General features: G+C 41.7%; 1 protein-coding gene across 1 annotated transcript in view; it reads right to left on the bottom strand.

The window, feature by feature from the left end:
• The window catches only part of LOC115195273 (histone-lysine N-methyltransferase 2C), a 225697-nt gene extending 213692 nt beyond the window's left edge, over window positions 1–12005 (bottom strand). The window contains exons 1-2 of the mRNA XM_029755045.1: window positions 11135–12005; window positions 1304–1465 (exon numbers count right to left, since the gene is read on the bottom strand). Coding sequence (XP_029610905.1) covers window positions 1304–1464 — 161 coding nt within the window. The 5' untranslated portion in view covers window position 1465; window positions 11135–12005. The remainder of the gene's footprint in view (window positions 1–1303; window positions 1466–11134) is intronic.
• Between the last annotated feature and the right edge of the window lie 4318 nt (window positions 12006–16323).

Below are 16323 nucleotides of genomic sequence, written 5' to 3'. Positions count from 1 at the left end.
AACGTTTATTGTACTTAATGTTATGGATGAGCGCGTTGTTTGTTTGGTTCCTCTCTCTCCATCTCTGTAGCTTCAGGGTTTGCTGGGATAAGGACAAGAGCTACGGTAATCGGGCTGGCTTTGTAGTGCCTGTCCCGAATGGCTCGTTCATGTGAATGGGCATATTGGAAGACTCCATGTCAGTAGGGATGGGATTTTCTAAATGTGTTATATTGGTATATTGTATCATGAGAAACATGTTGCAAGGTATATAATTCATTATGTTTAGCTGAGTGAAAAATGTAGGCTTTGATGACGGTAATTGCTTAATGAATAAGTGCTGGGTATGTTCTGATGGGAGGGGCTTCCCCTACAAAAGGAGCCTCTCTTTCAGTTCAAGGAGGGAACCATTTTGGATTGAGCTGTTGATGGGGGCAGCTTTGTTTTTAAGCTGTTCCCATAATGTATACTTTGGATGGCAGTACTGTTGTTTTTCTTCCGGATTCACTATGTAAATAAACACCCTGCACAGAAGTACTTTTGCAGCTCTGCCATCTTTTTATTTGATAGAGGTTAGGTTTTTCAGTTTAGCCTTCTGGCCTACTCTACGTGACAGTCTCCTTGAGTGCCGAGGGGCCGCCCGGCTTCCTCGGAGCCAATGCACCTCAAAACACATGAGTGGCTCCTCAAGGTGGAATCTCGGCTTAGGTTGGCTCCACGCCACACTTTGTGACGCCCCGCTTCCCTCTCCAAACACACACATACCCCTCCCCACCAGCAACGTTTGGGGATAGCTTGGGTTATACATGTAGCCACAGCAGCACATATCCCCTTCCTTGCACTCATGATTCATTTGGGAGGCCGCGTAGTGGGAGATGAAAACGCTGGCAGATTTAATAATTCATGGTACTTAATAAATTCATTTAGAGGACCTATGGGGTTGTGGGGCTGAGGGAGATGAGTATCACCAATTAAAAAAAATCAAAAAAAATTGTCCACTTTGAAAGAAATGGCAAGATTACTGAAGAATTCCATGAGTTGATTAAGTAATAAACCTGAACCAGCCAAAGAGACATCTGTCGGTAGACTTAATGGTGTTTTTATCCTCTACGATAATAATTAATTCTACCTTTACAACCCACAACCACCCAAAATGAAGACTCCCACCACCCCCCAAAACAACCAAACTGCTTAGTAAAATACATCCAGTAGATCATCACAAGACCAGATGCCACAGCAACCAATGAAACACAGGAGGGCAACACCATCAGCCAAGGCGTCAAAACTAAGCATCACACCAAGATTAGAGCGCAGAAGGACCTACTTCTTTCTGGGTGTGGGTAATCCAGAGCCTGCATCCTTACGAGGCCGGCCGCGGGGGCGCCGGTCTGTGGGGGCAGGGGAGGGGGTGCGCCCCCCAGTACTGCTCAGGGGAGTAGACGGTCCGTGGTCAGAGGGATCCAGACTCTTGTTCTCTGATGACATTCTGCAGACCAGGATGGAGAGCATAGAGAAGAGGAGAGAGAAGGAGACTAGTTTATTAATTGAACCATGGACATCGGATTGGAGCTGTGGGGATATATTTGTCTTGCTAGGTAAGATAATCAAATACCAAAGTAGATAAAAAGAAACCAAACAAGATGTTTTCTGTTAACACACAACCTGTATTGTAAGGTGCCCCGTTTGAGTACGCCATGAGACACAGTGGACTTCTACTGAAATCCATCCACACACACACAGTACATTCAGAAAGGCCTTGTTCTGAAATGGATTAAACAGGTTTAGAGATTACTGAAAAGAAAATTGAAAAAAAATTATCAAAATTACATAAGTACTCAGACCCTTTACTCAGTACTCTGTTGAAGGACCTTTGCCAGCGATTACAGCCTTGAGTATGACGCTACAAGCTTCGCATGCCTGTATTTGGGGAGGTTATCCCATTGTTCTCTGCAGATCCTCTCAAGCTTTATCAGGTTGGATGGGGAGCATCCAACCTGAGTGTGTGTGTGTGTATGTGTGTGTGTGTGTGTGTGTGTGTGTGTGTGAGAGAGAGAGATATATCTCACACACAGTACTACTCAAAAGTTGACACACACACACACACACACATTCCAGGGTTTTTATTTTTACTATTTTACACAATTGTAGAATAACAGAGAAGACATAACTATGAAATAACACATATGGAATCATTAGTGATCAACAACAAAAAAAAAGGTTCAACAAATCAAAATATATTTTATATTTGAGATTCTTCAAAGTAGCCACCCTTTGCCTTGATGACAACTGTGAACACTCTTGGCATTCTCTCAACCAGCTTCATGATGAATGCTTTTCAAAGAGTCTTTAAAGGAGTCCCCACATATATTGAGCTCTTGTTGGCTGCTTTTCCTTCTCTCTGCGGTCCAACTCAGCCCAAACCATTTCAATTGGGTTGAGGTCGGGAGATTGTGGAGGCCAAGTCATCTGATGCAGGACTCCATCATTTTCCTTCTTGGTCAAACAGCCCTTACATAGCCTGGAGGTGTGTTGTGTTATTGTCCTGTTGAAAAAATAAATGATAGTCCCACTAAGCCCAAAACAGATGGGATGGCGTATCGCTGCAGAATGCTGTGGTAGCCATGCTGGTTAAGTGTGCCTTGAACTCTAAATAAATCACTGACAGTGTAACCAGCAAAACACCCCCACACCAACACACTTCCTCGTCCATGCTTCACAGTGGGAACCACATATGCGGAGATCCGTTCACCTACTCTGCGTCTCACAAAGACAAGGCGGTTGGAACCAAAAATATCAAATTTGGACTCATCAGATCAAAGAACAGATTTCCACCGGTCTAATGTTATTTGCAGCAATTCGACCATGAAGGCCTGATTCACACAGTCTCCTCTGAACAGTTGATGTTAAGATGTGTCTGTTACTTGAACTTTGAAGCATTTATTTGGGCTGCAATTTGAGGCTGGTAACTAATGAATAACTCTGGGTCTTCCTTTCCTGTGGCGATCCTTTTGAGAGCCAGTTTCATCATAGTGCTTGATGGTTTTTGCGACTGCACTTGAACTCTCAAAGTTCTTGAAATTTTCCAAATTGACTGACCTTCATGTCTTAAAGTAAATGATGGACTGTCGTTTCTCTTTGATTATTTGAGCTGTCCTTGCCATAATATAGCCTTGGTCTTTTACCAAATAGGGCTATCTTCTGTATACCACCCTTACCTTGTCACAAAACAACTGATTGGCTCAAATGCATTAAGGAAAGAAATTCCACACATTAACTTTTAACAAGGCACACCTGTTAATTGAAATGCATTCAAGGTGACTACCTCATGAAGCTGGTTGAGAGAATGCCAAGAGTATGCAAAGCTGTCATCAAGGCAAAGGGTGGCTGCTGTGAAGAATCTCACTTTTTTGCTTACTACATGATTCCGTATGTGTTATTTCATAGTTTTGATGTCTTCACTATTTTTCTACAATATAGAAAAGAGTAACAATAAAGAAAAACCCTGGAATGAGTAGGTGTGTCCAAACTTTTGACTGGTACTGTATGTATGTATGTATGTATGTATGTATGTATGTATGTATGTATGTATGTATGTATGTATGTATGTATGTATATATATATATATCTTTCAATGCAACATATCCCATTTCCCAACCCGCTTGGAGCCGTGCTTGAGCCCAGCCGTTCCACGTTTGTTTGATTCCACCACCAGCACACCTGATTCAACTAACCAAGAGCTTGATGATTAGTTGACTAGTTGAATCAGTCGTGCTTGTGCAAAAGTTACAACACATTGTGTAACAACACAAAAGTTACACAACTCAACTTGCTTTCACATACCTCATGATGCAAAGCATGCAGAAACACATAGAAGACGGGCCAGGATGGCCATCACTGTCACAGCACTCCCCCTCAACTTTGACGAACAAATTAGCTGGGTTTACCACCCCTTAGGCCACCAACAACTACCACAGAATACAGAAGATCTAGCCTCCACTTCAAATAACTGAGAAAATTAACAATAGCAACTACAACAACTGCTTGACGAAAGGCACAACTGTACAGTGGACAGACCAGTGTCAATTTAGCAGAGCTAGGTAAGGCGAGCTCTAGCACAAGAAAGAGGGGAAAGGAAGAAAGCAGACGTTGACTCAACTGTAATGTCTTCGAGACCAGATGTGCGAAGTCTCACATTGGGGGACATCTCCATGCTGCTTGGCAGCATCGCTCTCTACTGCATAAATTAATTTAGCCATTTTGTTAAGCACAGTCATGCTGGGGTGGAGAGAATGAAAAAATTAGAGAAAATAAATAGCAGGGTCCCCCGCTGTGCGTCTGTAACAGCTTATTTTATTTTACTAGGTCTCGAATGCACTGCTAGAGCCAAGTGGCTGTTCAGCCTCACAACATCGCTGGGCAGACCACAAACACAGACTATGAGCCTGCTGGCCTGCTTGAAGGGTAGGCTATGTGCCTACGGCACCAGAAACAGAAGTGGATATTACATGTTTATAACTTCAGTATTGGCATTTCAAAGTGTCCACCTCACATCACAGACCCATTCCCACTAACAAGATCTTTGGGACATCACGGAGCATAAAAACATGGGTTCTCACATTTAAGGACAGATGCACATATACATATCACACACACAAAAGTATGTGGACACCCCTTCAAAACGTGTGGATTCAGCCATTTCAGCCACACCCGTTGCTGACAAGTGTATAAAAATTGAGCATGCAGCCATGCAATCTCCATAGACAAACATTGGCAGTAGAATGGCCTTACTGAAGAGCTCAGTGACTTTCAATGCCACCTTTCCAGCAAGTCAGTTCTTCAAATTTCTGCCCTGCTAGAGCTGCCCCGGTCAACTGTAAGTGCTGTTATTGTGAAGTGGAAACGTCTAGAAGCAACAACGGCTCAGCCGTGAAGTGGTAAGCCACACAAGCTCACAGAACGGGACCGCTGAAGGCTGAGGCGTGTTGCGCATAAAAATTGTCTGTCCTCAGTTGCAACTACCAAGTTCCAAACTGCCTCTGGAAGCAACTTCAGCACAAGAACTGTTCGTCGGGAACTTCCTGAAAAGGGTTTCCATGGCCGAGCAGCCGCACACAAGCCTAAGATCACCATGTGCAATGCCAAGCGTTGCCTGGAGTGGTGCAAAGCTCTCCGCCATTGTACTCTGGAGCAGTGGAAGCGTGTTCTCTGGAGAGATGAATCAAGCTTCACCATCTGGCAGTCCGACGGACGAATCTGGGTTTGGCGGATGCCAGGAGAACGACACCTTCCCGAATTCATAGTGCCAACTGTAAAGTTTGGAGGAGGAATAATGGTCTGGGGCTGTTTTCATGGTTCGGGCTAGGCCCCTTAGTTCCAGTGAAGGGAAATCTTAATGATACAACATACAATGACATTCTAGATGATTCTGTGGTTTCAACTTTGTGGAAACCGTTTGGGGAAGGCAGTTTCCTGTTTCAGCATGACAATGCCCCCGTGCACAAAGCGAGGTCTATACAGAAATGGTATGTCGAGATCTGTATGGAAGAACTTGACTGGCCTGCACAGAGCCCTGACCTCAACCCCATCGAACACCTTTGGGATGAATTGGAATGCCGAATGCGAGCCAGGCCTTATCGCCCAACATCAGTGTCCGACCTCACTAATGCTCGTGGCTGAATGAAAGAAAGTCCCTTCAGCAATGTTCCAACATCTAGTGGAAAACCTTCCCAGAAGAGTGGAGGCTGTAATAGCAGCAAAGGGGGGGACCAACTCCATATTAATGTCCACAATTTTGGAATGAGATGTTCGACGAGTAGGTGTCCACATGTAGTGTATGTGGTTTGCTCGAGACATGTGGCTGCCTTGGCCCTGCTTGTTTGCTGTTGTAGCCCTCTTATCGGAGGTAGTGTCGTAGGCTTGGCCAACAGAAGACGTCAGTGACTGAGGGAGAGTAAAAGCTATTCCACAAACTTAAGGGGGGAAAAAAATATTTGTTTATGCAGTAAGCGCTGTAAAAACATGTAGATGCAAAATTAGGGCTATTTCACAAAGCAAATTTGTTACAGTAAACATTTAATGTAATGTAGCAAACATTTGGAGTAGATACATCACTCACCATAAAGGCCTATTGTGGGGACACCTTCCAAATCATATGACAAAAAAATATTAACATCATTAATGTAAAGGTGTTTGTATGTGTGGGGGGGCTATTCTCAAGCTGCCAGGTCACATGTCTTAATCTTGAACTAGATATTTCCCTCTAACACAATCCGTTGTGTTTGTCAAGTTGTGGTGAAGGATGGTCAGGAGACATTTGTTGTGTTCATTGTAGAAATAAACATTTGAAATGTAAAAACAACATTATTTCTTATTGGATGCGTTCTGGAATGTATTCAGTGAAGTGAAACAAAATGTTAGAAACATTGCAGTCAAATGTAATGAATAGAACTAACACAATTACCTATGAGAGAGTACATTTACATGCACACTAATAATTAGATATTAAAACGGATTATGGCAGTAGGCAGGTTATGCAATAGTCATGTAAACATCTTACTCTGCTTATCTTAAATCAGCGTAAGGTCAAAATTGAAGTAAATATACAGCGATTAAAACAACATTTTCTGAGCAATATTTTACATTTTTAGGACATGTAAACACCCGCGTTCCAGCAGTATATATTTATCTGCACATGTGCTACCACCAGCCTAGCGAGCCTCCCTCTTTAGCACGAGTGAAGCGAGTTCGGAACAATGTATGCCTCTTAGAAGAAGTAGTTCTCACGTACAAACTTTATATGTTCAAACTCAGAGTCAAATATGCTTCCCAAAAAAGGAATATGGATGCTGTGGTAGAACATTTATTTTGATTGCCGATTTTCTGCATTTATCAGTGCCATCAGGTAGCCTGATTTCAGATGTAAACAGGATTATTAGGGAAATCGTTCTTCTTGCAAAGCATGTAAACGTTTTAATCAAACTAGTATATTAAATCTGACTATCCACAATAAATCGCATTATTGTGTGCATGTAACCGTACTCATAGTGCATATTACAGACCATAACACCTGTTCTACACTATAGGCCTACCCTTCTACCTAAACGTTCTGTAACGTTAAACCCTCCTAAACAGGCCCCTCAAATCACCAATTTCTTCCTACTGAACACAGCAATGGTTGCACAAGCATTAGTACGACAAGGAGGGGCCTGCAAGCAGCTAAGTGGGTGTTGATGGTTCTCTCAGCTAATTTAACAACCATGACCATCACTGCCACAACAGTTTGCAATCCATTTCTGCAACGATGCCAAGAGACTGTAGGCTCTTAAGAATGGAAGACCAGCATGCCTTTTTTTTTACCTCAAGACTTCCTGAATGTCATTTTATGCCTTTCAAAGATTTGCTAGAATGCACTATATAGCAATCCGACACCCTAAGGATGACTAATTTCTCCAACTGATAGGTTTATCTTCACCATTAAGGGTAGCTACCAAGAGGCAATAATCTCCAGAATCTGCTTATTATTATTTTTGTCATAACAGCCTCACAGATATAGTTCTGTTGACATGGAGCCCAGTCAGCATTTGCACTGTAAGTGACATAAGAATATGTGTTATGAATGTGGTATGAAGTCCTTATGTATTAGGTACCCTTCAAACAGTGAAAATAGTGATACTAAATAATCTTCCTTCTTGACGTTATTGGTGTCCTTTGAACTTTGCAAAAATCAAGCTCAAAACTGAAACCCTCCGGCTTCTATTACACAGGCAGCCCAATTCTGATCTTTTTCCCAATAATAGTTTTTTTGACCAATCAGATCAGTTCTGAAAAAAATCTTAGGTGAAGAGATCTGATGTGATCAGTGATAGACCAATTAGTGGGGGAAAAAAATCAGAATTGGGCTGCCCGTGTAAACACAGCCTCAGATTTCACCTGTGTGGCACAATGGTCTTCGAAACAAAGTGGGGTGTTGAGACCCATCATGTCAGGGAGGACTGCATTTTTCCAGCCCTCCATCTTCACTAGGTTCCAAGTAAGCACTACAGGACCATGACATGTTTTAGACTGATTGCATTTGCTGTGGTGAAATTAAGATTAATTGAGCCATTCCATGTCCTATATTCAAGGATCTTCCCTGAATTTCCCTGCCATGTCATCCTATTACTCTTCGACAAAACAGTTATGAAAACTTCATGGTCGGCTTCCCAAACAAAGATTAATTTGAATCCAAGGAACCAGCCTTCAAAGTTCCTTAAACAGTAGCCATAAACTGTCTACATTCACACAACGTTAAAGCCACTGACAACACTGTTTTTAAGATGGTAAGTGACGACTAATGTTCTCAACTCCTCCTACCTCTGCTCCAATCAGTAAAAGCTTCCTGGTGTGTGTTCCTTGACAACGTCCTCCACTTCTGACAATCCTCTTCCGCTCGCTTTCTGCACACTGTCCTCCACTTTTACCTGTCTGCAACATTCCATCTTCATCGTCCTTCCCTGACTAACAATGCACATAGCTTCTGATAACATTTTCCTTAGCTCTTCACTGTCTTAAATGCAATTTATGCTTGATCTGAAAATGTGGTCAGAGATGTCGTATGGAGTGTATGACGATATTGCGGAACCTCTGGTGGCATGCAAAGGCCAAATTAAGCTCCATACCGCATCGCCATGCGCCTCAAATGGAACAATGCAGAGGGCTCCGTATAGCTCCACATTGACATGATTGGTTGACAGTAGGTGGGGGCGGTACATCCTGTATAAACAAAAACTCACTTCATTGACAACAAAATAGCTCTGCTCCGCTAAGCGCAAGAAGTATGAAAGCCAGGACATCTGCAGAGGCTGCATCGTAGTAAATGCTGTACGGCCACTTCAGACATCGAAAAGACCACGCAGAGCCTTTTACATAACGCTGTGGCACAGAGACAAAAATAGATCAATATGAAATGAGACATCACCTTGTTATTCTTGGTTCTACGGCTTGACTTCACAAGTCTAACTCACATTTTAACTTATATCATACCAAAGTCGCAATAATCACAGGGTTAATCTGACATAGTGGGAACGCTAGTTTGGGTCTTTAGCAACTATGTGACAACATATTGGAATGAAACCCCAAACTAGCATCCCTGTGTCACCAGGATGTCCTCATAAGGATGGGCATTTGACATTTGACTGTTCGAGTACTCGCATGATTTTCTGAGTACTCAAATACATAAAAGCTGTTTTTAGAACAAGGCTGTGGGGTTTTACAGATAACATATCCTAATTGCAAATTGGCTTATATACAAAAGTATGTGGACACCCCTTCAAATTACTGGATTTGGCCATTTCAGCCCCACCCATTGCTGACAGGTGTATAAAATCAAGGACACAGCCATCGAGGACACAGGAACTTCATGAAATGGGTTTCCATGGCCAGGCAGCCGCACACAAGCCTAAGATCACCATGCGCAATGCCAAGCGTCGGCTGGAGTGGTGTAAAGCTCGCTGCCATTGTACTCTGGAGTAGTGGAAGAGCGTTCTCTAGTGATGAATCACGCCTCCTGTTTCAGCCTGACAATGCCCCCGTGCACAAAGCGAGGTCCATACAAAAATGGTTTGTAGAGATTGATGTGGAAGAACCCTGACCTCAACCCCATCGGACACCTTTGGGCTGAATTGGAACACAGACTGCGAGCCAGGCCTAATTGCCCAATATCAGTGCACTAATGCTTGTGACTGAATGGAAGCAAGTCCTTGCAGCAACTTTCCAAGATCTGGCGGAAAGCCTTCCCATTAGAGTGGAAGCTGTTATAGCAGCAATTTCATATTAATGCCCATGATTTTGGAATGAGATGTTTGACGAGCAGGTGTGCACATACACTACATGACCAAAAGTATCCATCTCCTTCACTCCAGTATGCCAGCACATTGTAAATATGGTATTGGAACTGACCCTGTATATAGCTAGCTTACTTATCGTGTTTTTGTTCCAGCTTGTTGGTTTTAGTACTACATTGATATTGATTACTGCATTGTCAGGTTTAGAGCTGGCAATAAAGGCATTTCACTGTACTTGAATCTAAAACTTGAATCTACTTGTACACCACCAAGTAACACAGGAGGTTGGTCTCACCTTAATTGGGGAGGACAGGCTCGAGGTAATGGCTGGAGCGGAATAGTATCAACTTCATGAAACATGGTTTTCGTGTGTTTGATGGCATTCCATTTGCTCCGTTCAAGCCATTTATGAGTCATCCTCCCTCAGTAGCCTCGATTGCTAGGTAAGGAGTTAGGATTTATTTGTTGATTTGAGAGACGACCATATCGAATAGAATCAGCTGCACTTCTGTCTATAATAACAACTGGATTCCTTGGTTGTCAAGGGCAGGATCTGCATGCAGTGCTGTCTTGAGGTTGAATGCAAAAGAAACATGATTTAAAAAGTTGGGCATAGTTATTGAGAAAATATATTGCAATTCGTGGTTATAATAAACACTGGACTCTCCTCATGTCCTATCAAGAGCCATAACGCGTGTGGTTCTCCAATTTAGGTCGTGGAGACCTACTGGGTGTGCAAGTGTTTATTCCAGCCCATCACCAATACCTGACCTGATTAAAATAGTCAAACAATCCTGTATCTTGAGTCTGGGCAATAACATGCAATGCCAGGTGTTGCTAAAGGGCTGGAATGAAAGCATGTACACCAAATATCCTGGACTGGAGTTGAAGACCTCTGGTTTAAAACGTTCAGGCTCTAATATGCTTAGGTCAAAACCCATAGGCGCAGTTCATGAGTGGGCATTGGCATTGAATGTATGTTGTTCAAAGCTCTGAAAACACAACTTTTTGACTGCATCATTTGATGGTCACAACCCTGCCAAACACTATTGTTTGATCTTCTTGAGTGAGTAGCCGAACCATAGGGTTAAAGTCTCATTAAAACTGAAATGTAAATGCTGAGTTGCCGGCCGTTAAGTTGAATTCTAGTACGAAATAGTTTTAGCAAGAAGCTGCGCTCTTCAAAGGCCATATTATAATCAAAATTATAACAGACAGAGCGCTCTACGGTAACATGATTGGCCACACGGAAATCTTGAAGGGGGCTGGTTCTCACTGCACGTCTGAAAACACATAACTATGAGTAAAATATAGAGAAATACATTACAGCTTACCTTTTAGAACCTAGAAGTTTAGATGTATTTCCTTCATGACCTTTAAAGCCATATGAGAAATGTCATACTTTCGTTTAGTATAAGTGGGGTAAGGGGTGTCGCTGACTCGTTCATCCACCAATTCAAAAATATGGGGGAAGTGACCAGTGCACTTTCGGCGCCTCAAAACCATACAAACTGTTAGATCCTTGTATGTATTCCTCAGTTTATTGGCTTCTTAAAAAGTACGTCAATCAGTGAACATTACTACTCTCCCATCGACCACCAAGATTTACTTTCTGCCAGAAAACGCATAAGAATTATAAAATACATCCCAATCGCTTCTTCAATTCTTCACAACAAAATTATTGCAATTAAGATAGCTCCACAACTTGAAAAATCCCACAAAAGGTTTGTAAAAGCTTTAAAACTATCGAGAGAAATTAAAACGCTTACGGAATTGATGCAATTATTTTTTTTCGCTTCCAGACAACTTAAACCAGTATTAAATCCAACAAGAAACTTTCTCCAATGATGTCATATGGATAAGATGACTGATATAATTTCTTCCGTTGAAACATTCCTGTCAAAATATAGAAAATGTATAAGTTTTCTTCTAAAAATGTGAAATTTAAAGTTGAAGCTTTACTCCATCATGGTGGCCATGTTTAGGATAGACCTAAGCACTGCCTGTCAACGTTCGTCGCGGAAATAGGTCCAATTAAACATTAAGTAAGACGTGTTAGATCAAATAATGATTGAACAGGAATAAACCATGTTTTAAAAAAAATAAGCTTATACATATGTGGAAATAAAAACACATGTAAATTGTAGCATTTTGTGTCAGACCGCGTAATACATGTTATGACAAAAGTCTCACTGACCCTGCGGAGTGATACATTGGAGCACTATCCAGGTAAAGAGACTTCTCAGTCATCAGCCAAGAACTCTCAAAACATGGATCTGGAGTTCCTAAATAGAGTGGACGGGATTCTGTTTCGCCTAGCCATGCATTCTCTCAATTTCGATTCATATCTGCTGGTTTTATTCAACAGTGCACAGAGGCAACATAACTGTTATTTTGTGTTAAGTTATTATGGTTGCATACAAGTCAGTAAATTCTTTTATATCTGTTGCTACAACAGCCCTTATTCTCCGAGTTATCACATTGTGGAATAGATTATTATTGGTAATGTCTATTGCTAAAATACATTCATATAAAATACAACACAAAGTCTCTACTGTACTAGCTGGTAGGAATGCATAACATAATTAATTGCATTTTGCCTTACACAACAGAAAAGTATTAGGATAACTGTGGGAGTTCTGATCGTTATGAATAGTGTACATGGCATAACATATTATAAGTTGATTATTAAACATTTAGGTATCACACACACACACACACACACACACACACACACACACACGTATAGCACGGGATAAGGCATCCATTTCTTTTTCGTAAAAGTGAATCACAAATTACATTAAATCTCCATGCGTCAACTTCCTTGAAATGACAAATAAGACTTCCCATACATTCATCAACATCCGCCAATGATACTATAGTGTTACATTTTCTATTGATTCTGCTCAGCCCTTTTCATTAGATTTATTTTTCTCACTAATTAGTGGGATGCTCTCTGAGGGTCAAGGATGGGATGGAGGAAGTCCAGACTGGTCCAGGTGCAGGAGGAAATGAGCTTCATGGGTTGAAAGAGGTTCCACTGTCTAATAGGACAGTGCTTCACTGATTCGCTGAGTCCCTCAGAGCTCACTTATATCCTCCTTTTATGTCCTCAGTTGTGTGTGTGCATTTGGGTCAATGAAAGTGTGCTTCTTCTCTACCGTGAGAGCCCGGTTAAGTGTGTTGAGGGGTAGGACTCATATAGTTCAGTTGTTTGTTTTCTGTGGGTTAGGAGAATATTCCATCAACGTTCCACCAAACATATACAGAACATGGTTGCCATGTTCTCCGAACATAAGATATTATTGATCTAGACACTTTTCATGGGAATGTTGCAAGAACATGTGTCCAGTATTCTGTGGGTTAGGAGAATATCCCATCAACGTCCCACCAGCATACACAGAACATGGTTGCCATGTTCTTAGAACATAAGATATTATTGTTCTAGACATGCTTTGTGGGAATGTTGGAAGAACATTTATTTGTCCAAAGAAAAGTTCATTACACATCACAGAGCCAATCAAGGCCCTGATTGGTGAACCACTAATAGCTCTTTGCCTGTTGGCAAGGATACTCACACAGTGCTTTTAACATACAGTTTTTTCAACTTACATGATTACATTGTACAGTAATTATTATTTAACATGTCCACAGCTGGGATTTGAACTCAGAATCTCTTGGTTCAAGGTGCACCAAGCTTCCCACTACACCACCACATCCACGTCAGGTATTAGTTAATCTGACTATTCTCATAATTTATCATATTTATTATTTCAGCAATTGAAGGGCTTTCTGCATAGTTACCTAATTTTTAATCACTATGATCAATCAAATATTCTATTGAGTGTACTTTTAAAAGAGCTGAGATTTATTCAAAGTGCATTCACCCTATTGCTTACACATTTCAAGTTGTTTCAGATCTACACAAGTGCCTAGGGAGGGGAGGGCTATGGAAGTGGGGAGGAGGGAAGGGTAATGATTCCCGGGGGGAGTTCTGGGTGGGGAACGACCAATTGGTGGGTTTCCCTGTAGGTCCTGCTTTTTGTTACACATCCATGGGCTTACTAACACTAAAGATAACAATGACATCATTAATAATGCATAATTTTTCTTTAAACAATGGCAACACTAGCTATTCTGTCTTGGAATCTGAAAGTCCTAAACTGTCCTCTTGAATGTCTTGATATGCTAGCAAGAAGCCATGTTGATATGGCAAATGATCCAAGAAACACACCTGCTTCAAAAAGACTCACATAGAATAGATAACCATTTGTACGAACTGGCTGCTTTTTCATCAACCCCAAACAAAATTAAAGGTGTTTTTATAATTATATATAAGAAAGTCAGAACTACCATCTTGGGTAAAGGCGAAGACTAAGAAGGCAGAATCAGTTTCCTTAAATATAACCATAACGGAAAGAAAATTGCCTTTATTTATGTGTACACTCCAAATTCATATGATCCTATGTTAGAATTAGCTGAATCCATTTCGTTATTGGGACAGGCATGAATGATATTTTGGACAAATATAAGAAGACCGACTACAATCCATGTGCAACCAAGGCTCTCCGGCATACTGTAAACTCTCTGATTACAAACTCATTGATACCTGGCAAGCACATAATCCTAACACAAAAGAGTACACTTTGTACTCATACAGGCAATAACAATTCTCACAAATTGATTTCATACTGTTATCTACACCTCTATTTTCCTTAATCAAGAAAATATAGCTTGTCTGACCACCACCATGCTTACTACTGCCAACTTAAAATTTTAGAATCTCCTAAAAAAGTCACAAACGTTTCATTACTACAAAATCCTACACTCTGTGAACAATTTTAAATTGAACAAAATTAATTAATAATGATCAATACAAATTCAGTAGACGACCCCAGGATTCTTCGGGATAACACCAAAGGTTTTATAAAAAAAATATTCTACTGCATTTGAATCTGGGTTGAATCACAAAGAAAAACATATCAGATTTGGAAATGTTGTTAACTGTGTAAGAGCGTTATCAGAAAACACTATTTTCAGACCAGGTAGCTATTACTCATTCCCAAGTCAAGACAGAACATAATTTATTGATTAGACAGAGAGCAGAATTTGCCATCCATCAAGTAAGACTCAGCCATTACTTCCATGGTAATCATCACAGTTGTTTACTGGCCAACAAGCTACACAGTAATGATCAGTTGATATACAGTGCATTCGGAAAGTATTCAGACCCCTTGACTTTTTCCAAATTTTGTTATGTTACAGTAATAATCTAAAATGTATTAAATAGTTTTTTTCCTCATCAATCTACACACAATACCCCATAATGTAAAAGCAAAAACAGTTTTTTTTTTTTTATTTTAGCAAAATTATAAAGCATAAAAAGCTGAAATATCACATTTCAGGCCAAAGAGTTCAATCTTGGTTTTATCAGACCAGAGAATCTTGTTTCTCATGGTCTGAGAGTCTTTAGGTGCCTTTTGGCAAACTCCAAGCGGGCTGTCGTGCCTTTTACTGAGGAGTGGCTTCCGTCTGGCCACTCTACCATAAAGGCCTGATTGGTGGAGTGCTGCAGGGATGGTTGTCCTTCTGGAAGATTCTCAAATCTCCACAGAGGAACTCTGGAGCTCCTTCAGAGTGACCATCTGGTTACCTCCCTGACCAAGGCCCTTTTCCCGTGATTGCTCAGTTTGGACGGATGGCCAGCTCTTGGAAGAGTCTTGGGGATTCCAAACTTGTATTTCTGTTTTTATTTGTAATACATTTGCAAAAATTCTAAAAAACAGTTTTTGCTTTGTCACTGTCTAGTGCAGTAGTGCCTAGGTAGAGGATAGTTGCAAGCCCGTGCTTGCATACTCTCGTTTACAGCTCGCTGCCGCCGGCTGGCCCTTGTGGTGAGTTGGGGAGCAGCTTCATGCACAAGTCTCCCCTTGCCGGTACAAAGCCTCTCCATGACCAAGACTCGGGTTAGGCCTCCTCGCGGTGGCACACGTTAACTGGTTGTCTTGATTCTCCAAGCTAACTGTCAAGGGATGTCAGAGCAGCAGTGGGCCCCAGAGATGCATCTGTACAGGCTCACCTCTGTGTGGACACGTCCTGGCAGCCATCATCCACTGTCCCGCTGCCTTGTGGGTTAGTCTGGTACGACAATGGCAAGGGGAGCACACCCTGAGAGAAAAGCAGCGTGCTGGCGGAGCACGGTAGGTGGACACTGACAGACTGGGGTTTCGGCTGCCTCCTGCAGCTGTGGAAGATACTGGTCATCCTGGGTTTCCCCCTTGCCATTGGAATTTCACCTTCCTTCAGTGAAGTAGTGCTGTTGGGGATTGCGCATCCTCAGCGGCACTTTAAATAACTTCCTTTGAGCAGGTATCCACGGAAACCAGACTAAAGTCTGGCGGTGTTGGGATGTCTGGTGACAGGGGCAGGAGTGAATGCACTGGGAGCCATTAATCAGACTCCTGCACGCCAGCGGCACAGGGCTATTATGGTCACCAACAGCTGGGACTTGAGTGGCAGCTGC

This window comes from Salmo trutta, chromosome 6 (assembly GCF_901001165.1).
Source record: "Salmo trutta chromosome 6, fSalTru1.1, whole genome shotgun sequence".
Classification (NCBI taxonomy): Eukaryota; Metazoa; Chordata; class Actinopteri; order Salmoniformes; family Salmonidae; genus Salmo; species Salmo trutta.
The sequence above is the reverse complement of the archived record's forward strand: the minus strand, read 5'-3'. Positions and strand labels throughout refer to the sequence as shown.